The 22,790-nt window shown below is 43.6% G+C and overlaps 1 protein-coding gene across 1 annotated transcript; it reads left to right on the top strand.

The window, feature by feature from the left end:
- The first annotated feature begins 158 nt into the window (after nt 1-158).
- rexo5 (RNA exonuclease 5) lies at nt 159-22,401 on the top strand. The gene is made up of 18 exons (XM_083766178.1): nt 159-277; nt 904-1,030; nt 1,695-1,815; nt 2,389-2,496; nt 2,922-3,010; nt 3,385-3,500; nt 3,837-3,975; nt 5,622-5,716; nt 6,095-6,197; nt 6,893-7,002; nt 7,874-7,982; nt 11,750-11,866; nt 12,500-12,637; nt 13,402-13,494; nt 14,344-14,755; nt 15,257-15,426; nt 21,420-21,526; nt 22,258-22,401. The coding sequence occupies exons 1-18, from the start codon at nt 213-215 to the stop codon at nt 22,325-22,327; spliced, it is 2,289 nt and encodes a 762-aa protein (XP_083622304.1). The 5' UTR covers nt 159-212; the 3' UTR covers nt 22,328-22,401.
- The last annotated feature ends 389 nt before the right edge of the window (nt 22,402-22,790 follow it).

Here is a 22,790-nt window from a genome sequence, read left to right as displayed (position 1 = left end):
AGTTGGGCTGCGTCCAGGAGCCTAACCCTAACCCTCAGCCCTCCCCGAGGATCTCTGTGCAGTTGGGCTGCGTCCAGGAGCCTAACCCTAACCCTCAGCCCTCCCCGAGGATCTCTGTGCAGTTGGGCTGCGTCCAGGAGCCTAACCCTAACCCTCAGCCCTCCCCGAGGATCTCTGTGCAGTTGGGCTGCGTCCAGGAGCCCCTGACACTGATGAGTCTAACAGAGCTGCTGCACTTTGCAGCCCTGGGGAGAGGCTTTGGCGTGGAAAAACCCAGGTACCCAAAACTCTATACGTATATTTATATTTTCTTTGGCTTTTAGTAGGCTTTCTTAGTAGGTTGACAGGAAACAGGGAGAGAGATGGGGAGAGGACACGCAGCAAAGGTTGTCGGGATCGGGACTCGAACCCGCGACACGCTGTCAGGCTGGAATACCAGCCTGGGTGCCCGGACCGCTGGACCGGCCTGGCCCCCCCAAAATCTTTGCTTGGCAAAAAAAGTATTTTTCTATAAATTGAATAATCTAGGATTTTGTTTTTAATGTATATCGACAAATTCTAAATTGTTTGTCTTATCCACTATACCAGAAGCCAACCCACATTCTAAAATCATTTCTAGGGCTTTTTACAATTTGACAAATCATCACAAGAAATTCAAATGTATTTAGGCTATTTTCTTCATTTTTGTTAGTAAAATGTATTATAATAGATTTTAATGGATTAATTCAATTAACTGCTGCACTCCTCAATGTCTGTGTGTGTGTGTGTGTGTGTGTGTGTGTGTGTGTGTGTGTGTGTGTGTGTGTGTGTGTGTGTGTGTGTGTGTGTGTGTGTGTGTGTGTGTGTGTGTGTGTGTGTGTGTGTGTGTGTGTGTGTGTGTACACATGCGTGCGTGCGTGTCAGCTGGTGTCGTCTGAGTCACCAAAGGAGGCTGAAAGGTGTTAACGTTGTGGTTGTCGACGGCCTGACGCAGAGCGACTTCTACAAACACTATGTCACTTTTCGCCACCTGAGAGCCAACTACAGCACTGTAAGTGACGCTCTTTGCAAAGTTTTAATATCACCGCCTCTGCGCCTCAGCCGAATTGAGCCCTCTTTCCTCGCCAGGCATCGGAAGGGACCATTAAGGAGACTGCATTGTCGACTTTCACGTAGAAAGCCAAGTGTCTTGCTAGTGATCATGGGCCAGACCGACATACAGTATGGTCAATTTTGCCTGCCTATTTGCTATGGGGAGTTCTTTGACGACATACGTAGGCAGTGATGTAAATAGGTTTTCAATGTAATAGTCCCGGGACCCAGGGGTGGTCTTTTAGATGGGTCCCATCACCCATGGACATTGTATGAGTCCCTTTTCAACGACGATAGGAATATATTTTGTCATTTTTACAAATTGCAGTATTTAACTCCCATGTCATCTTATATGGTTATAATATGGTTGAGCTTGTAAATCGTCTATTTTAGAATTTTCTATTATTAAAACACTTTTTTCATAAAATATCTTTCAAAACATCCTTGGGCTCATTGATATTCAGAGCCTAAAATCTGGCATTGGTCGAGGTCTAGTCAAGTGACCACATCTGAAAACAGAGAATAGTGCCTGCATGTTCACATGCTTCACAAGCAGGTTATAGGAGATGCTTTTCTGTCAGTCAATGTTCTTTTTTTTGTTTCTGTTTCTGTTTCTGTTTCAGAGGCTCAGCTTCACTCCAGCGTCCACCAACCTAGCGTCTGGAATCTTCACCTGTGAAGTGCCTGGATTGGACACTTTACCCGTTTCCAAAAGCAGCCAGGAAAGCAGTCACCCCTGTCAAGGTGGGATGAAAGGGCACCTCTGAGTCATGTGTTTTAATTGTGTGGGTGCATTATGGTCAACAACAAAAAAGATACAAATAAATAAATAGAATGAGTTGACACTCTAATTTATGGGTTAGAGCATTGTGTCTGTGTCAGCCTTAGCCTGGTTTGCCTCCTATCTGTCTGAGAGATGCTTCTCTGTAAAATCATCCTCGACCCCCCTGTCTTCTGGAGTCCCCCAGGGCTCGATCCTGGGGACAATACTTTTCTCCTTATATCTTCTCCCCCTTGGTTTAATTTTTAATCTTATCACCTCTATGCGGGTGACTCTCAAATCTACATGCCCATTAAAAAAGATAACAACAGCGCCCTGACTCCTCTCCTCCACTGTCTAGATATAGGGTGCATTTTGCATCCCAAAATGACATTAAGGCTTGGATGGCTCTTGTGTGTGTGTGTGTGTGTGTGTGTGTGTGTGTGTGTGTGTGTGTGTGTGTGTGTGTGTGTGTGTGTGTGTGTGTGTGTGTGTGTGTGTGTGTGTGTGTGTGTGTGTGTGTTTAGCGTACTGATTAAATGTGTGCTCTGCTGCAGCGGTGGCCTGGCACCCAGTAACCAGGAAGTTTGGAACCAAGACCAGAGGGCTGACAGCCTACACTCTGACAGAGGAGGAGATGATCAAGAAACGCTTCCCTGTCAAAGGTGAGTCTCTGGCTGCCTCTCTGCCTCTGTTTGTCTCCCATTTTGACCCCAGATCACATTCTAAAAATATCTGTTTGAAAATGACAGTTTTCCGAAAAAGCTATGTTTCTATGTGAGTCGTTCTTCGATAATAATAAAAAATAGCAGACCTACAAGCTCGTAGCGCGCCACTCGGTGGTGCGCTACGAGCTTGTAGGTCTGCTATTTTTGACTATCACTGACATAGAAACATGAGGTATTTCAGAAAACAGGTATTTCAGGATTTAGAATCCTTTTTTTCTCCCGGTCTATCTGATTCTGATCTCTCCATGCAGGTGGAAGAAGGAGATTAGAACAATTTGAAAGTAGAAAGCATAATCTCATGAGCGTCTCTCCCTCTTTCCCCCCCGCTCCTCTCCCCACTTTCATCCCATTTTATGTGTCAGGTTTGCCAGGCTTCGAGGGCTTTGCCTGTACGGGCGGGGCCGAACGGGTCACAGACAGCAGTCCACTGTACGGACTCGACTGTGAGATGGTGAGGCGTGCTCCACGCTCAGTTATAGCTAGACCAATATATCAATATATCTGACGTTTTTGACGACATCGTATCAGCAATTATGCAGGCTTATTTGTCCAGTGACTTTCAATGTTGACATTGCTAAAAAGACAAATTTTAATAGGTCTATAAAAAGTTTGGTGTTTTGTTTGCTTATAAGTTGTAATCAAAGTTTTTCTCCATTTTGCACGTTTTACTAAATATCGTTCAAAACATTTTGGTGGTCTTCTAGGAATTCGGGATCGTGATCGGACATAAAAATCTGTCCACGCTCTAGTTTTCCTTTCAATCCCCGCTGTGTGATATGTTTTGTGTTTTTCAAACCGTTGATTACAAATGTGCGTGTGTTCCAGTGTCTCACGGTGAAGGGGTACGAGCTGACACGCGTCTCCCTGGTGGGAAGCGATGGGAGATGCTTGCTCGACGATCTGGTCAAACCTGAAAACCGTATCCTCAACTACCTCACCAGGTACAGGTACACACACACACACACACACACACACACACACACACACACACACACATAGACAGAAACACACAGACACCGAAATCGGAACCCCCGACAGAGCAATAATGGTGTGGCAAAGTTAACTTTTTGTTGTTGGCACAAGCATAGATAATCACACACATAAGGACACACAAACAGAATCACACAGGCACAAGCATAGATAATCACACACACTCACTCACAAGAACATACAGTACATGTACATGTACACTCTCATCCACAGTGGTAGATCATAAGCTTAATGTTGACAGATCGGTGCAGTCTGGGTGCTAATGTTCATGTATCTACTACCGATAGTTTCTCTGGCATCACCGCAGCCATGCTGCGACCAATCACCACCACCCTGAGGGAGGTCCAAGCCAAGATCATAACGTTGTTGCCGCCGGACGCGGTTCTGGTGGGCCATTCGCTTGAAAACGACCTGGTGGCTCTCAAGGTGAGTGACTGGAACGAGCTTCTAGCGCTGGGCAATTAACTGAAATTGCCCAGCGACGTTGTTGGCACTAGTTGATAAGAAAAAAAGGAAAAAAATCCGGGTTTTGTAGGCCTCAAGATCAGATGGATTAAAGTTATAGTCTCCAATGTACACAGTACATTATAGGTAGTTAAACGACTAGTCGACTAGTAAACTAGGCAACTAGTCAACTAGTAAAAATTACTAGAAGTGAATGCCCTACCTCAGATACAAACAAATGCCCCTTCAGGACATACATGTACTATAACACAATCACTCTGTTACTCTATAATGAGTCTGAGCCACCCCTTCATCCATCATTTAAGCTACTACCATCAGGCAGGGTCAGTGTTCTGCAAAAGAGAAAGAAGCAACTAGTTCTATGGAAACAAGCTCGAAATAAACCACTAGTCCAGATGGTGGACAATTACATGAATCTGGGGATCCTTCACATGAAAATGATTGAGAACCAGTGGTTTAAACATTTAGGAAGCAAGCTCTCCCCCGTTTACAGAAAGCCAAGCCCAACGTTGCTTGGGGTCCCACTGAGAAAAGAATAACTTATTTGTGCTGTGTGGATATTTTCTTTAACTAAAACACGTTAAAATAAACCCCTCACCTAACTCCAATGATCACTGTTGCTAGGGGAAACATTTGTGTATTGTATTGCATTTTATGCAATTTATGTATCAGTTGCCAGAGTTCCAAAGTCAAATATCCATTTCATGTCAAAATGTAATGGATAGTAAAGTTTTCTAATGAACTATGGTGTATTGTGAATGTGAGACATAGAAGGGTCAGATGACTCTATGGTGTAACTATGGTGTATTGTGAATGTGAGCTTGTAGACATAGAAGGCTCAGATAGACTCTATGGTGTAACTATGGTGTATTGTGAATGTGAGACATAGAAGGCTCAGATAGACTCTATGGTGTAACTATGGTGTATTGTGAATGTGAGACATAGAAGGCTCAGATAGACTTTATGGTGTAACTATGGTGTATTGTGAATGTGAGACATAGAAGGCTCAGATAGACTTTATGGTGTAACTATGGTGTATTGTGAATGTGAGACATAGAAGGCTCAGATAGACTTTATGGTGTAACTATGGTGTATTGTGAATGTGAGACATAGAAGGCTCAGATAGACTCTATGGTGTAACTATGGTGTATTGTGAATGTGAGACATAGAAGGCTCAGATAGACTCTATGGTGTAACTATGGTGTATTGTGAATGTGAGACATAGAAGGCTCAGATAGACTTTATGGTGTAACTATGGTGTATTGTGAATGTGAGACATAGAAGGCTCAGATAGACTATGGTGTAACTATGGTGTATTGTGAATGTGAGACATAGAAGGCTCAGATAGACTCTATGGTGTAACTATGGTGTATTGTGAATGTGAGACATAGAAGGCTCAGATAGACTCTATGGTGTAACTATGGTGTATTGTGAATGTGAGACATAGAAGGCTCAGATAGACTCTATGGTGTAACTATGGTGTATTGTGAATGTGAGGCATAGAAGGCTCAGATAAACTCTATGGTGTAACTATGGTGTATTGTGAATGTGAGACATAGAAGGCTCAGATAGACTCATGTAACGTCATTGTGTTGCTCCTCTCCTAGCTCATCCATCCTCATGTCATCGACACCTCTCTGCTCTACAGGAAAGAGTTTGGACAGAAATTTAAACTCAAGGTCCTGGCTGACATCATTCTTCAGTAAGATCCCAGGCTCCATTTCTCTCCCTCTAGCCCCTGCACGCACGCACGCACGCACGCACGCACGCACGCACGCACGCATGTCGTGAGTTACTGTCGAAGTGTTCTTCAGCACCATAGCACCAAAACACACTGCCCTTACAGATCAAACACGCTGTCCTCTTTTAAATCCCTTTTAAAAACACACTTTTATAGATTAGCGTTCACTGCCAATCTAACATTTTAGTATATATATTTTTCCTGCTTTTGTTTTCTATTGAAATGCTGTATAGTTTGTTGTTGTAAAGCACTTTGTAATGCCAATTTGAAAGGTGCTATATAAATAAAGTTGTATTATTATTTATGATGCATGTGTCCATTCTCCCATCCCTGCCTCAGGAGGCAGATTCAGAGTGATGAGAGGATAGGTCACGACCCCACGGAGGACGCTGTGGCAGCCCTTGAGCTGGCGCAATATTTTATTAAAACAGGACCTCAACAGGTAAATATAGCTGTGTCCACACACACACACACACACACACACACACACACACACACACACACACACACACACACACACACACACACACACACACACACACACACACACCACTAATGGCTATAGCAGACGCATACAAACTTTTTTCGCCATCGGAATGGACTTGCCGAACTGAAGAAAGTTTTCTATTAGCATATTCTGCCTGAATCTCTGCTGTGTACTTTCATCAAGCGCTGACTCACTCCGATATGCTTTGACATGCGGTCATTTGCTCTGAGATGTTGGCATTTCTGGGACAGACACAGTATGTCATGCGTGTATTATCTCGCCCCCCTCAAGTAAATTGCCATCTGCTTGTGTCGTGTGTGTGTTGTGTAATGTATTAAAGCGACATTTCTTTCACCGCTGGAAGAAACTGCAGTCACTCAATGTTAATAGTATTTGTAGTAGATCACATTAGCACAATTTGAAATTTGCACCCTATGGCCAGACAAATAATTAATTCTGTGGCTAGGGTTTGACCAGAGTAATTTAGTGAGAGAGTGGAGACACTAGCGTTGACTTCCATTGTAACAATGGAATGCGGAAGTGCTCATTCTATCTCCAGCCATAGGAGCATTGGTTGGAACTATAGCCCATAGGCACCATAGGCCAGATCATAATCATCATAAAATGTCATCTTCTGTTTTGACTGGTAGGTTTTGGAGCGCCATCTGGAGGAGTTGTGGGGAATTTGTCTGACCGTTGACAATGAGGACGCTGACAGTGCCTCCACAGTCACACCCACACAACTGCCACACAGTAACAGGTATGGTCTCTCTCCAGCAGTGATTATCAATCTTTTTTTGGTCATTTCAAGGAAAATCGACTAGATATCATATAAGCAGATTCATCGCCTTGATATCATAAAACCATGCTAGTAGTGCAGGGGTATTCAACTAGATTAGGTCGGGCGCCACAACTGTAGAATGATTGTGTGTGGAGGGCTGCACAGCATGCGCGCGAGGCGCTTTTTAAAATTTATTCTACAAATGCATTTTGTGTTCAAACAAAGATTTATGTAGGCTAATACATTTGTGCACAGTATGAGCACGGGGTGATATATGTCTATACAAGTATATGCTATACCTTTATTGACCTATTTGACATAACGAGCGTCAACAAGCACTGGATGAACACACACACACAAACACACACGCGGTGCTCCGCGGGCCGCATTTGCCCCGCGGGCCGCCAGTTGAATAGCCCCGCTTGCATGCGGTCCCACAGGCATTCACACCCATGAGCCCAGGTACTTGAAGTCCTTGACTTCCTTCAGCAAAATATGCTCCTCATCTTTTTCAGCCCGCAAAACAAATGCAAAAGAAGGTTATTCTGGCAACAATTTCATCTTTGAGTAAGCAAAGTTGGCATTGTATCCACAACCAAAAACATTGAATTTAGTTACTATGGAAAAAATGGGATACTTGGATGTGTTAAAAAATATATGGGACTATGAAGCTGTACCTTTTTCTGTGACATTTATGTTAATGACATTTGTAAATCTGCTGCTCTAAATATTTATTTTGTGTCGTCGTATTGCAGTCTGTGATTGATTGTTGGAATGAAACAATGTAGCAAACATTCTTTTGAATAAATTAGTGGTTAAAAAATATAATTAAAGTCTCTCCCGCTCTCAGGTTTGCGGATGTGCTGCGGAGGTGTGGCCAGTCCGTGGCCTACCTGGGGAAGCGTGCTGACGTCAGCTTAGCTCTGACCAATCAGCAGTGGCACAGCTCTGACAGAGAGGTGAGTTGTATTTGGGTAATATTATATTATGTCCACATGCACCCTGTCCTCTCTCTCTCTCAATTTCAATTTTTTTCAATTTCAAAAGGCTTTATTGGCATGATAAATATGTTTTACATTGCCAAAGCGTACATACAACAAAACAAAAAAAAGTCAATAAACATCCCAACAATAATGAACAACAAGCAATACAGTAACAATGAAAATAAATTAACAAACATAAACATAACAGCAACTTAATGACCCTGTTCAGACAGATATACCCTGTCTCTTCTGTCCACTGGCTGTCCCTCAGTTGATGACAACTCCATACATATTTTGCTGCCAAAACTGTGCATTTGGACTGTTCTCCCAGAACATATTGGAGTGATGAGTTATTAATGGTGGATTCAAATTCTTTATACTTTTCTTTAAATTTAGGGAAGAATGATTCTCTGATGTCTTTATACTTGTCGCATTGTCGCATTGTCTCTCTCTCTCTCTCTCTCTCTCTGGTCATGTTAGTAGGTTGAGGGTCTCTCTCTCTCTCTCTCTCTCTCTGGTCATGTTAGTAGGTTGAGGGTCTCTCTCTCTCTCTCTCTCTCTCTGGTCATGTTAGTAGGTTGAGGGTCTCTCTCTCTCTCTCTCTCTCTCTGGTCATGTTAGTAGGTTGAGGGTCTCTCTCTCTCTCTCTCTCTCTCTGGTCATGTTAGTAGGTTGAGGGTCTCTCTCTCTCTCTCTCTCTCTCTGGTCATGTTAGTAGGTTGAGGGTAAACTGCTGATAACTTGCCCAGTGCTGTGTTCTGTCCACATGTGTTACCTTTTTGCTTTACTTACAGTATTATGCAGCGGAAATCTAATCACTGATGTTACGTAAAAGCTCATAGCGCGCTGCACCGCCACCTGTTGTGAGCTCATAGCGCGCTGCACCGCGACCTGTTGTGAGCTCATAGCGCGCTGCACCGCCACCTGTTGTGAGCTCATAGCGCGCTGCACCGCGACCTGTTGTGAGCTCATAGCGCGCTGCACCGCGACCTGTTGTGAGCTCATAGCGCGCTGCACCGCGACCTGTTGTGAGCTCATAGCGCGCTGCACCGCGACCTGTTGTGAGCTCATAGCGCACTGCACCGCGACCTGTTGTGAGCTCATAGCGCGCTGCACCGCGACCTGTTGTGAGCTCATAGCGCACTGCACCGCGACCTGTTGTGAGCTCATAGCGCACTGCACCGCGACCTGTTGTGAGCTCATAGCGCACTGCACCGCGACCTGTTGTGAGCTCATAGCGCGCTGCACCGCGACCTGTTGTGAGCTCATAGCGCACTGCACCGCGACCTGTTGTGAGCTCATAGCGCGCTGCACCGCGACCTGTTGTGAGCTCATAGCGCACTGCACCGCGACCTGTTGTGAGCTCATAGCGCGCTGCACCGCGACCTGTTGTGAGCTCATAGCGCGCTGCACCGCGACCTGTTGTGAGCTCATAGCGCACTGCACCGCGACCTGTTGTGAGCTCATAGCGCGCTGCACCGCGACCTGTTGTGAGCTCATAGCGCGCTGCACCGCGACCTGTTGTGAGCTTGTAGGACTGCTATTTCTGGCTTGCGTCACCATAGAGCGTAGCAGTCCCGCTCCCTACCAGGGCCCAGGAAATGATTCTCTGTTCATTTTCATTTCAAAAAGTATTTATTTAACCCATTCTTACCTGAGATCTGATTCATACGAGGTTTCCGCCGGACACACACTGGTCTGACGAACCCATTCTGACCTGAGATCAGATTCTAAAAATGTCGATTTTTCAAAAATAGCAGACCTACAAGCTCGTATCGCGCCACTCGGTGGCTTGATATGAGCTTGTAGATCTGCTATTTTTAAATAGCTAAAGCATAACATGATGCTGACACCAAAATGGGTGCCCGGTCAGAATGGGTTAAAGACGTTTACGCCGCGGACAAAGCCAACTGTTGTCGTGACAAATCATGACAACAAACAAAATTTTTTGGGCCGAACAAATAATTTGAAAGAAGAAAAAAAAACGGCAGGTTACAACACTTTCTTCTTTGTAATTATTTGTTTGGTCCAAAATATTGTGTTTGTTGTCATGAGTTGTCACGACTCGAGTTGGCTTTGTCCGCGGCGTAACCGTCTTTAAATAAATAACTTTTGAAATGTCTATGGGAAAAATGCATTGGGAATAATTTCCTGGGCCTGGCGTCGTCATGAAAGGGGGTGGGACTGCTCTATAAGTATACAATGTTATTCAATGTGACCACTAGGTGGCAATATCAACCTATTTTACATTTGGTACATTGACTGTTTAGAGCACTGGTTCTCAAACCCTTTCATGTTTCTGTGGCAGCCCTTGAGCTGGCGCAGTATTGTATTAAAACAGGACCTCAACAGGTAAATGTAGCTCTGTCCACGCACGCACGAACGCACACACTCACACTCACACACACACTGCAATACAGTCCAATCAGCAGTGGCACAGCTCTGACCGAGAGGTGAGTTGTATTTGGGTAATCATGTTATGCCCACATGCACCCTGTCCTCTCTTTCTTTCTCTGGTCTTGTTAGTAGGTTGAGGGTAAACTGCTGATTTGGCCCAGCCCAGTTTGGCCCAGTTGGACATGTACAACACCTGCCTACAAACCCAGCACATACCAACGATCTGTAGGATCCACATACCAACGATCTGTAGGATCCACATACCAACGATCTGTAGGATAAATGCAATCTTTGTTTTGTCAAAATCATTGCCATGTTGGAAAAAAAAAACATATATTTTCTAAAACGCATTTGAGCTTGGCTAATTCCACTATTCAGTATAGTATATATTTCTCATATATCTGCCCTGTGCATGTTTTCTTTCTGAAGCCTAAAAGCCAAACAGAAATGTCATTTGTATTCATAATGTTCCAACGAGAGAAACGCAATTAGATCGCTAGGCTGTGATGTGTGGTGGGGTCCCTGATGATTATGTTAGTGGCTCTGCTGAGATGGCAGTGAGGTGGCAATGTCCTCCAGGGATGTTAGTGAGCAGCCGGTGATTTACACTACACAGGCAAACGGCAAAACACATGCTGTGCCACCAGCAAAATGGCCACTGGAAAGCTATTACTACATGCTACGCACTACAAATTATGTCTCTAAAAGGTTTGAATCAAGAAAATGAAATGAGACATTTTCTGTGAGTGATGATTATTATACTTGGGGATGAAAGTTGCTTGCTTCTGTGGATGAGTCATTTAGAGCAGTGGTTCCCAAATGAGTTCCAGGGGGACCCCAGCTAAATGATAGTTTGGAACCAAATGTGGACCATTATGGGTCTGTAACTGAGAATGTACAAATGAAACCAAATGGACCCTAATGGGTCCATTAGGTTCCATTTGTACACTCTCAGAGTTAAATTAACATTTATTTTACATTATAAATTGGGGGTCTCAGAGATAGAAATGCCATTAAATGGGGGTCCGTAGACTAATATGCATGTCAAACCAGGGGTCCTTGAAATTAAACGGGTTGAGAATCACTGCTAGAGCCTGGCATTATCTCCGTCCTTGGGCTAATAGTGTCAATTTGGGCGTCCTTGACATGAAAAAGTTTGGGAACCACTGATTTAGAGGTGTCTGGGTATTGTGTATTATGTAAGTGGTTTCTATTCTGGCATGTCAAATTTACAACTCCTCAAGGGTGATATTTGTGGGGGAGTTACCGGTACACAATTTGGGCTTAAAAACGACCAGTCATGCCTGGTTGAAAGTGTCTCATGTCCCCTCTGTTGTTGTATTCAGGTGCTGTGGTCTTTCAAGAGGAAGACGACATGTCCGTCCTTCTCTGTCCTCCAGTTCTCTTCTTTCTCTGACCACCTGAACAGTTCCTTCTTCCACCAGGAGCAGCACCACCACATGGTCAGTCCTCCTAATATCTCACACTTTTATAGCGCTTTTCTGAGTACCCAAAGACGCTTTACATGGGGGGGGGGCTTTACAGAGGTAACAACAAATAAAAACTACTTTATTAGAAAAAAGGGAAAAAAACACTAAAAGCTAAAGAACATTAAAAGACAGTGAGAGAAGTGTCCTCCAGTTCTCTTCTTTCTCTGACCACCTGAACAGTTCCTTCTTCCACCAGGAGCAGCACCACCACATGGTGTGTGTTACGGCTGCAGCCATTAATCACTTCAACCACTGGTTCTGAAAGTGGGTTCAGGGAGGGAGGGAGAGGGGAGGAGCTTTGTGTAATATGAGGCAATGAGTTAATGACCAGGTCTCAATAAACAGGCATCATTTAAATTGATCAAATTGATTTAATCACAATTTAAATGGAAACGATCAAAACATTTCAAACATTTGTAAAAATGGTGAAAATAGAAAATAGGCTATTTATTTATGATATTATGTATGATGTCCCTGTGGCAATAAAGATGATTCTGATTCTATCTATACATTTCTCGATTATCTAGTTAAACCGGAAGAAAATCAATAGTAATTTACTCTGTGTGTGCGTGTGTGTGTGCGTGCATGTCTCTCTCTCTCTCACAGGTGTGCACACGTCTGAGGGAGATGTGCATAGTGTTTGCAGGGTCGTTCCCGGCAGGTTACAGCGAGAGAGACGTGAGGAGGTTGTTCCGTCGCTGCGGAGCCGTGCGTAGAATCCGAATGCTGAACGCCACTCTCAGAGTAAGTTAATGTAAGGGATTCTATTTTAATGCTGAACGCCACTCTCAGAGTAAGTTAATGTAAGGGATTCTATTTTAATGCTGAACGCCACTCTGAGAGTAAGTTAATGTAAGGGATTCTATTTTAATGCTGAACGCCACTCTCAGAGTAAGTTAATGTAAGGGATTCTATTTTAATGCTGAACGCCACTCTCAGAGTAAGTTATTGTAAGGGATTCTATTTTAATGCTGAACGCCACTCTCAGAGTAAGTTAATGTAAGGGATTCTATTTTAATGCTGAACGCCACTCTCAGAGTAAGTTAATGTAAGGGATTCTATTTTAATGCTGAACGCCACTCTCAGAGTAAGTTAATGTAAGGGATTCTATTTTAATGCTGAACGCCACTCTCAGAGTAAGTTAATGTAAGGGATTCTATTTTAATGCTGAACGCCACTCTCAGAGTAAGTTAATGTAAGGGATTCTATTTTAATGCTGAACGCCACTCTCAGAGTAAGTTAATGTAAGGGATTCTATTTTAATGCTGAACGCCACTCTCAGAGTAAGTTAATGTAAGGGATTCTATTTTAATGCTGAACGCCACTCTCAGAGTAAGTTGTAACAGTCTTGTAAGATGATGACGTAAATTAATTTACGTTAAAAAATGAAATACATTTTGAACCATGGAGGAGATACAGGCCAGGCTTCTGCCCGACAGCAACGACATGATATCCAGTTTATACGTATATCACATTATCGGTTTTAAACACTGAACTTCTCTCTCCAGCTTCATGCAGAAATTGAGTTTAAGCTGCTGGAGGGGGCTGAGCTGGCTGTACAGACTCTGAATGGACTGAATGTGCATGGACACTGCATAAAGGTATACGTTACGTCTGACTTAACTTTGGTCCTTTTTGTTGGCTTTGTCTTTGCGCCTCTCTCTGTGTTCTCCCTCTTTGAACTGAAATACAGACGGCTCGTTTCAGCGGGCGTTTCCCCTCAGGCTTGGGGAAACTACGGGGAAACTAAATGTGCCTCGTAAACAACTTTTACTGTATTTGATGATGTGATGAATGGCCCAAACTACACCGGTTACAGAGAGGGCCTCGTAAACAACTTTTACTGTATTTGATGATGTGATGAATGGCCCAAACTACACCGGTTACAGAGAGGGCCTCGTAAACATCTTTTACTGTATTTGATGATGTGATGAATGGCCCAAACTACACCGGTTACAGAGAGGGCCTCGTAAACATCTTTTACTGTATTTGATGATGTGATGAATGGCCCAAACTACACCGGTTACAGAAAGGGCCTCGTAAACATCTTTTACTGTATTTGATGATGTGATGAATGGCCCAAACTACACCAGTTACAGAAAGGGCCTCGTAAACATCTTTTACTGTATTTGATGATGTGATGAATGGCCCAAACTACACCGGCCCTCACATCTGATGAGCTTGATATTAGATTAGAATATCAGATTAATTATTATAAGATTAACCCATTTTGGGCGGGAACCCCATTTGGTGTTTTAAGCAATTATGTTATACTTTAGCTGTTGAAAAATATCAGATCTACAAGCTCATTGCGCGGCACAGAGTTTGAAGTTATTAAATATGCCATTTCTTTGTATAGTTAGGTTATTTGCCCTGTGTAATTACATTTATTTGTGTGACAATTGATTGTCACGTAAAGTGTCATAATGGTGTATGTGTACCACGTGTAGGTCCAGAGGCCTTGTCACGAGTCAATGTTGGACCTGACTGTGACCATAGAGGCTCTGCGAGACGACCCGCTCAACAGCCACCTGCTGTATGTTGTTGCACAGAGGCCCGGCGATGACCACACCATGGCAACCACCAACGGACACACGCCCCATATCACGGCTATAAAAGCCACTAACGGCTTGCAGCCGGGTCTAGTAGGTGCCTCCATGCCTGAACTCTGTTCAGAGCAACTATGTGCTGTGAATGGGACCGCTGGAGCCAAGACCACGACGTCGGGCCAGTTTCACCACAGCGACTCCTCCGGAACGTCCCAGGATGAACTCAGAGAGGTGTTCGGTCGCTTCGGCGCAGTGAAGACAATCCTCCTGCCTGCTAAGCCTTCTGGGAGACGTGCCAGACATGCATACATAAGTGAGTCAAAAGCACATGGCCCTCGCATAGTATATGACTCAAAGTCAATTTATATCAGCTTGCACCTGTGTGTGTGGTGAGTGAGTGAGGGAGATTAACATTTCAAGTATTCTGTCTTTTTTCTGCTGTGCTTCCAGACTAGGGGAGAGTGTATGTGTGTTGGGGGAATGTCTCCCCATTACTTTAGTTGAAGGATAGCCAAAAAGTGTTGAAGTCAAGAAGTGTTGAAGTCTGAGCTGCCTGATCATTGATCAGCTCTGCAAGCTGATATAAACCGCCAAAGCATCTGTGTCATTTTAGATTTTGACTATATATCGTTCGTCTCTGTCGGGTTGAAAACTCATGTCTAAAACTGTTACTTTTCAGGATTCAAATTCTAAAATCTGTTTTTCAGATGTTGCTGATTTAGAATGCATTTGTAATATCTACCTCAGGTCTTAATTGGTTAACATGTCATATGTGGGTCTCTTTTTTTATGTGTGTTTTGTGTGTGCGAGACAGAGTTTGAGACTCCTGAGAGTGTGCATGCGGCTCTTGGCTATTCCCAAGTCCTGTGGAAGCAGAAGTACCTGGTGTGTCGCTCCCTGACACCACCACACCTGCGTTCGTGGGCTCCCCATAGCACTGCTCCATCGGGCTGTGAGGGGGAATCAGTCATGCACGGCTCTCAGGTGAGATTCACTGTTTGCTTCAAGCGTTTTCAGAAGATTTTCACACTTTTCAAAACTTTTTACTTTTTATTGCACCTGAATTTGAGGTGCATTTACAAGTTCACAACTCATGGCATTGGCATTGCACAGATCAGCTGTTCTTTGCAGATGCAGGCATTTGTTCCGACATACCAAGAGTCCGACAGTCATTGGTCCAACACCCTACCCAAACACTAACCTAACCGCACGTGGACGCCACAGGTGATTTGTAACCCGCAGCGCAGGTGATTTGTTTCTGCCAATGCATGTCGGGAGCCACGTGTGATTTGTAACCTGCAGCGCATGTCAGACTTTTGGTATGTCAGATAAACGTCTTTAAAGGGGGTATGTCACGGCCCTCGGGAGCTAATAATGCTATTAAAATTAGCATTTTGGATTATGAGGTCGGGATCGCACAATTTGACCAATGAAATTGATCTTGTATCTGGACTAAGGGCAGAGCGCCTCTGGGCTCTGCGAGTTAGCAGTCCTGGTGGCTATCAACTCATGCTAGTGGTTTTGGTGTCAGACTTAGCTTCATAATTGTTGAAAGTGTCAACCAAAAAATTTTTTTTTCACTGGAAAATCTTCGTTACAATGACATTGAGTTGACGTGTAAGTTTTACGGTAAACTGTTGCGTTTTTTTTTTTTTCGCGTGACGAGTTCCATGCTCCCCCCGTCTCCCCCCGCTGACATGGCCTCAAACACGGCTAAGTGCTGAACAGGGCTCCGTGCTGGAGCCCTGGAGCTTCACATGAGGTTACCACTGCCTGTCTAGCGCCACAGCGCCGGGCTAACCTGAGCCCTCTCTCCCTCTCTCGACTCTCTCTCTCTCTCTCTCTCTCTCTCACACACACACACACACACACACACACACACACACACACACACTCTGTCTCTCTAATGATTAGGCCAGTTGCTGTATAGTGTTGTATAGCCTATCTGATCAGCGATCACCAGGGAGCAGCGACAACACACACACACACACACACACACACACACACACACACACACACACACACACACACACTCTCACGTCTCACACACTGCGTCTTGCATCAGCCTTCAGCGCGCATATGGACTGCCTTACGCACCGCCAGTCTCTCCCTCCGTATCTCTCTCTCTCTCTCTCTCTCTCTCTCTCTCTCTCTCTCTAATAAGAATAATAAAACGCATCACAGCGCGACAACATGTGAAGATTAGATATATTCGAAGAAACTATAGCATTTAGGAACCACTGGAAAAAATAACAAGTATCCGTGCGCAACTATAGGAGCTCTCCAATAGCCACACTCAGGCCCAGGCTATACGTGCATGGATCTTTTACAAAACGCACATTTCTTTGTGCGTTTGGGCCTTTCAGCCACACGCAAACGGCGTTTTTGGCCACTCAAACGGAGGTTTTGGAAACGGATAAATAAGTGGAGATTTTCGAAAATATTTGTTTCAGTGGAGCTGTGTAGTCATGCGAAACGGAGCTTTTGAGAAACGATGATGTCACCGCTTATTAGCGCATATCATTTTTACTATAATTAGGCAATAATATGCAGCCCATTGACTGCATGTCACTCTGCCTACATGCTGACAATGTGTGCACGTTGTATTAGCCTACATTATAACGTGACATTTATTATACAGCTCGAAAATATAGCCTCTCTGCAAGCTCACAACTGGTTGTGGACACTTCTATAGGTCTGACTCTGCTATTAATTTCTGTACCAAGTCGCCAGAGCAATGGTAAAGTGTCTATCATTTTTTAATTATATGGAGAGAAAAGTCGAGAGTCGGGATCTGGAGATTGCTGACAGACAATGAAAGAAACATATACTTCCACTCACAATTTAGGTGGCTTTAGGTGGTACTTATTCCTTCATTAAAAAATATGATTGGCACCTCATAAGTGTAAATATAAAATCCAATATAATATAGCCTACAATTGAAACCTGCTACTGCAGTGATTTTATCCTGTGTTCAATGCGTTGCTGCGTTTGTGTGTGGACATATATCTCTGTCGTATGGCCAGGGATTTCTTCTAAAACGGAGGACGAAAATATCCGTTTTGCAAAAGATCCATGCACGTATAGCCTGGGCCTCAGAAGGCATGTGATGTCTTCGTCTAATGAAACGATCATCTCATTAATCATTGACATGGCGTTATTTAGGCTATAATGATCAACTTGTATGGGTGATCATTTTATGTATATCAAATATTCTATTAACTCAAGGTAATTAATGCTACAGCTCTGAATATAAATGTCGGAACTGGTGTAAAATGGAGAATAAGTCTGTTGCAGTGTTGCACTGAAAACCAGAACAGGTACGCTCGCCCCTTTTCCAACTCACCCCCACGAAAAGTGAAGTGCGGTCGCCCTGGGATTTCGAAAAGTGAAGGCGGCTTGCCCCAAAGCCATGAATAGCTCGCTCCCAAAGTGTGATTATCTCGCCCCACAGCGTGGATATCTCGCCCCAAAGCACGAATATCTCGCCCCATGTTTATTTCATGTTTATTTTACCTTATTTCTCATATTAGAACCTTTAGAATCAATGTTGTTTGTCAAAGGAGAACATTTAGAACCAGTTTGTTGTTGTTGGTCAAATTAAAATGATGCATGGTACCCAGGGGGCAAACCACCCTTTTTTTAGGAAACCTGCATTTGCCATGACCTCAAAGGTTGTCCACCAGAAATAATATCTAAATTGTCAAAATTAATAATATCGAAATTGTGCTTTACCATGATTTCTGAGTGTTGACTGTTTTGGCAAACACAAGCAATATTAATCCATTGGCTAATGTATGGCCCAGAAGGGACATATATCCTTGAGCTTGCATATTGTCAATATGGCTGCAAAAGAAAAGAGACAATGTCTCTTTTCTTTTTCACGTTTCACGTTTCGGGTAGTCACCATCTTGTAAATATGCACAATAAGGGTCCAGACACACCCAATAATAAAAAATAGGTATTCCATTGAGTCTCTCATGGTCAGAAACCATGAAATAGACACCAAGTTTGCATTTCTAGCTCATCTGGTTCAGAAGTTAGTGCCAAACCTATATTTTCTGATTTCCAGCAAAAGAAATTGACCGGGTTGTCCATACAGGTTGTGATCCTATGAGATATTATTTCTGGTGGACAACCTTTGAGGTCATGGCAAATGCAGGTTTCCTAAAAAAAGGGTGGTTTGCCCCCTGGGTACCATGCATCATTTTAATTTGACCAACAACAACAAACTGGTTCTAAATGTTCTCCTTTGACAAACAACATTGATTCTAAAGGTTCTAATATGAGAAATAAGGTAAAATAAACATGAAATAAACATGGGGCGAGATATTCGTGCTTTGGGGCGAGATATCCACGCTGTGGGGCGAGATAATCACACTTTGGGAGCGAGCTATTCATGGCTTTGGGGCAAGCCGCCTTCACTTTTCGAAATCCCAGGGCGACCGCTCTTCACTTTTCGTGGGGGTGAGTTGGAAAAGGGGCGAGCGTACCTGTTCTGGTTTTCAGTGCAACACTGCAACAGACTTATTCTCCATTTTACACCAGTTCCGACATTTATATTCAGAGCTGTAGCATTAATTACCTTGAGTTAATAGAATATTTGATATACATAAAATGATCACCCATACAAGTTGATCATTATAGCCTAAATAACGCCATGTCAATGATTAATGAGATGATCGTTTCATTAGACGAAGACATCACATGCCTTCTGAGGCCCAGGCTATACGTGCATGGATCTTTTGCAAAACGGATATTTTCGTCCTCCGTTTTAGAAGAAATCCCTGGCCATACGACAGAGATATATGTCCACACACAAACGCAGCAACGCATTGAACACAGGATAAAATCACTGCAGTAGCAGGTTTCAATTGTAGGCTATATTATATTGGATTTTATATTTACACTTATGAGGTGCCAATCATATTTTTTAATGAAGGAATAAGTACCACCTAAAGCCACCTACATTGTGAGTGGAAGTATATGTTTCTTTCATTGTCTGTCAGCAATCTCCAGATCCCGACTCTCGACTTTTCTCTCCATATAATTAAAAAATGATAGACACTTTACCATTGCTCTGGCGACTTGGTACAGAAATTAATAGCAGAGTCAGACCTATAGAAGTGTCCACAACCAGTTGTGAGCTTGCAGAGAGGCTATATTTTCGAGCTGTATAATAAATGTCACGTTATAATGTAGGCTAATACAACGTGCGCACATTGTCAGCATGTAGGCAGAGTGACATGCAGTCAATGGGCTGCATATTATTGCCTAATTATAGTAAAAATGATATGCGCTAATAAGCGGTGACATCATCGTTTCTCAAAAGCTCCGTTTCGCATGACTACACAGCTCCACTGAAACAAATATTTTCGAAAATCTCCACTTATTTATCCGTTTCCAAAACCTCCGTTTGAGTGGCCAAAAACGCCGTTTGCGTGTGGCTGAAAGGCCCAAACGCACAAAGAAATGTGCGTTTTGTAAAAGATCCATGCACGTATAGCCTGGGCCTGAGTGTGGCTATTGGAGAGCTCCTATAGTTGCGCACGGATACTTGTTATTTTTTCCAGTGGTTCCTAAATGCTATAGTTTCTTCGAATATATCTAATCTTCACATGTTGTCGCGCTGTGATGCGTTTTATTATTCTTATTAGAGAGAGAGAGAGAGAGAGAGAGAGAGAGATACGGAGGGAGAGACTGGCGGTGCGTAAGGCAGTCCATATGCGCGCTGAAGGCTGATGCAAGACGCAGTGTGTGAGACGTGAGAGTGTGTGTGTGTGTGTGTGTGTGTGTGTGTGTGTGTGTGTGTGTGTGTGTGTGTGTGTGTGTGTGTGTGTGTGTGTGTGTGTGTGTGTGTGTGTGTGTTGTCGCTGCTCCCTGGTGATCGCTGATCAGATAGGCTATACAACACTATACAGCAACTGGCCTAATCATTAGAGAGACAAAGTGTGTGTGTGTGTGTGTGTTGTCGCTGCTCCCTGGTGATCGCTGATCAGATAGGCTATACAACACTATACAGCAACTGGCCTAATCATTATGATTGACTACTATTGGTATGTCTGTAAACGAGTATAAAACTATTGGTATGTCTGTAAAAGAGAGAGAGAGAGAGAGTCGAGAGAGGGAGAGAGGGCTCAGGTTAGCCCGGCGCTGTGGCGCTAGACAGGCAGTGAAGCTCCAGGGCTCCGTGCTGCGGAGCCCTGTTCAGCACTTAGCCGTGTTTGAGGCCATGTCAGCGGGGGGAGACGGGGGGAGACGGGGAGAGCATGGAACTCGTCACGCGAAAAAAAAAAAACGCAACAGTTTACCGTAAAACTTACACGTCAACTCAATGTCATTGTAACGAAGATTTCCGACCGATTTTATTTTATTTTTTATGATACTTTCACGTAGTATGACGCAGAAAGTTACCTCAAAACAGGTAGCCTTTAGTGCGCTAGCCACTCAGCTTGACTAGATGCTAGGCACGTCAGAGCCTGAGATATAGTCACGTGTCGTTTGAAATCGTTTTCATTCCGACCACGTGATGTTCCTTATCAGCAACGTTAATCTCGGGCCGTGACATACCCCCTTTAAAGACAACGGTGACATGCCTCCCACTTTGCAAACCTGTGTGTGCGTTGGATGGGAAAAAGGCTCTGAGAACCACCTCAGTGTGCCCTGGCGGAGACGTCCTATTGTGCGCTAAGTTCAGTTGATTTAAGAACAGTCGGTAAAATCCTCTATTGGGGGCCCTCTATGGGGGCCCTCTATTGGGGGCCCTCAGAGATTGCATTATGGACATGAATCAAACATGGTTGCTACCGCTCTGGCTAGAAACACTGTGTGTGTGTGTGTGTGTGTGTGTGTGTGTGTGTGTGTGTGTGTGTGTGTGTGTGTGTGTGTGTGTGTGTGTGTGTGTGTGTGTGTGTGTGTGTGTGTGTGTGTGTGTGTGTGTGTGTGTGTGTGTGTGTGTGTGTGTGTGCATACACCAGGTAACAACTGAACGTGTTGTAAGGAAGCTGGACCGCCGTCTGGGGAAGCTTTTCAGATGCCTTCCAGACTCTACTCTCTCTGTCGTTGTGCTTCCTGGACAAATCAGGTGAAGAGTCTGCTTCCTGTTCCTTTTGGCATGAAGGGGTCAAAGGTTGTTGCTGTGCACTAGAGTCTGCTTCCTGTTCCTTTTGGCATGAAGGGGTCAAAGGTTGTTGCTGTGCACTAGCGTTAGATCGTAATGGTTCATAATATAAAAACACATCTCCTCTTTGTGTGTGTGTACAGTAACTATAATAAGGTTTTACAGTGTTGTCATATCATATTACTAAAACTAGACTAAAACTAAACCAAAATGAACACTTGTGTGTCGATGGGCTATTTCCTGCCAAAGCTTTCCCCACGATATGGACACTGGGGTCTAAGTGGTTAATTTTTCTGCCTAATCAAAGTAGCTGTATTCCAGTGTGCCAGATAAGATAAGATAAGATAAGATCTTTATTGTCACTGTATGAAACATACAACGAAATTCTGTTTAGTGCAGCACAACATATAACAGTATCAAGAGAGGACGCAAAGACAACGGAAAAAACACTAAAGGGGCTAAAACTAAAACTTCATGGCATAAAACTGTTAGTCCGTCATAGTCCAGTCCAGTCAAGTCATCTCAATCCATTAATAAATATTAAATATTCTAATGCACTGTTAAAATCCCCATCAATTAAAAATAGTTTGTGGAGGTGAAACTTGCAACTTGTCCCTTGCAGTGCCAATTGGGTGTCAGACTCACTGTACATACATTAAAACATATTTTGTTCCTTCCTCTTATCTCTTGCACAGCTCCAACACCCAGCAGCCAGGTCTGTGCTTCATGGAGGTCAAACCGGCGTCATCCATGAAGACTCTTTAACGCTCCATACGCAGGGCTTCTCAAAGCTTTGCAAAATTGCATGTCAAGGACCCTCAAATTACGGATTTGGCCACTTAAATCTCAAAAGTGAATGCACAGTCAAACAGTTGAGTGAGGGATTCCCTTCATACCATATCAGCTGCAGCTATGCAGACAGCTGCTACACTGCCAGTTTAATCAAGGCATTAAAGCTGTGATTCTCAAGCTTTTTAATTTCAAGGACCCTATTTTATTGATCCAATTTTTTTTTTCTTTTCTTTTTTTATAAATCCGAGGAACCCTTAGGATCTACACAGTCAAATCCACAGTGTAATTTTAACTCTTGAATGTACCAATGGACCCAATTGGCCTTTTAAGGTGCCATTAGGCTCTTAACTTAAAAACCATAATGAAAAAGAATGGTGGATCACAGCTGGAGAAAAAAATATGTTTTTGCCCTATCGCTCACCATTCAACTAACATT

This window comes from Protomyctophum parallelum (genome assembly GCF_964188405.1).
Source record: "Protomyctophum parallelum genome assembly, chromosome: 5".
NCBI lineage: Eukaryota > Metazoa > Chordata > Actinopteri > Myctophiformes > Myctophidae > Protomyctophum > Protomyctophum parallelum.
Note: the sequence above shows the minus strand (reverse complement) of the source record. Positions and strands in the feature narration are given on the sequence as shown.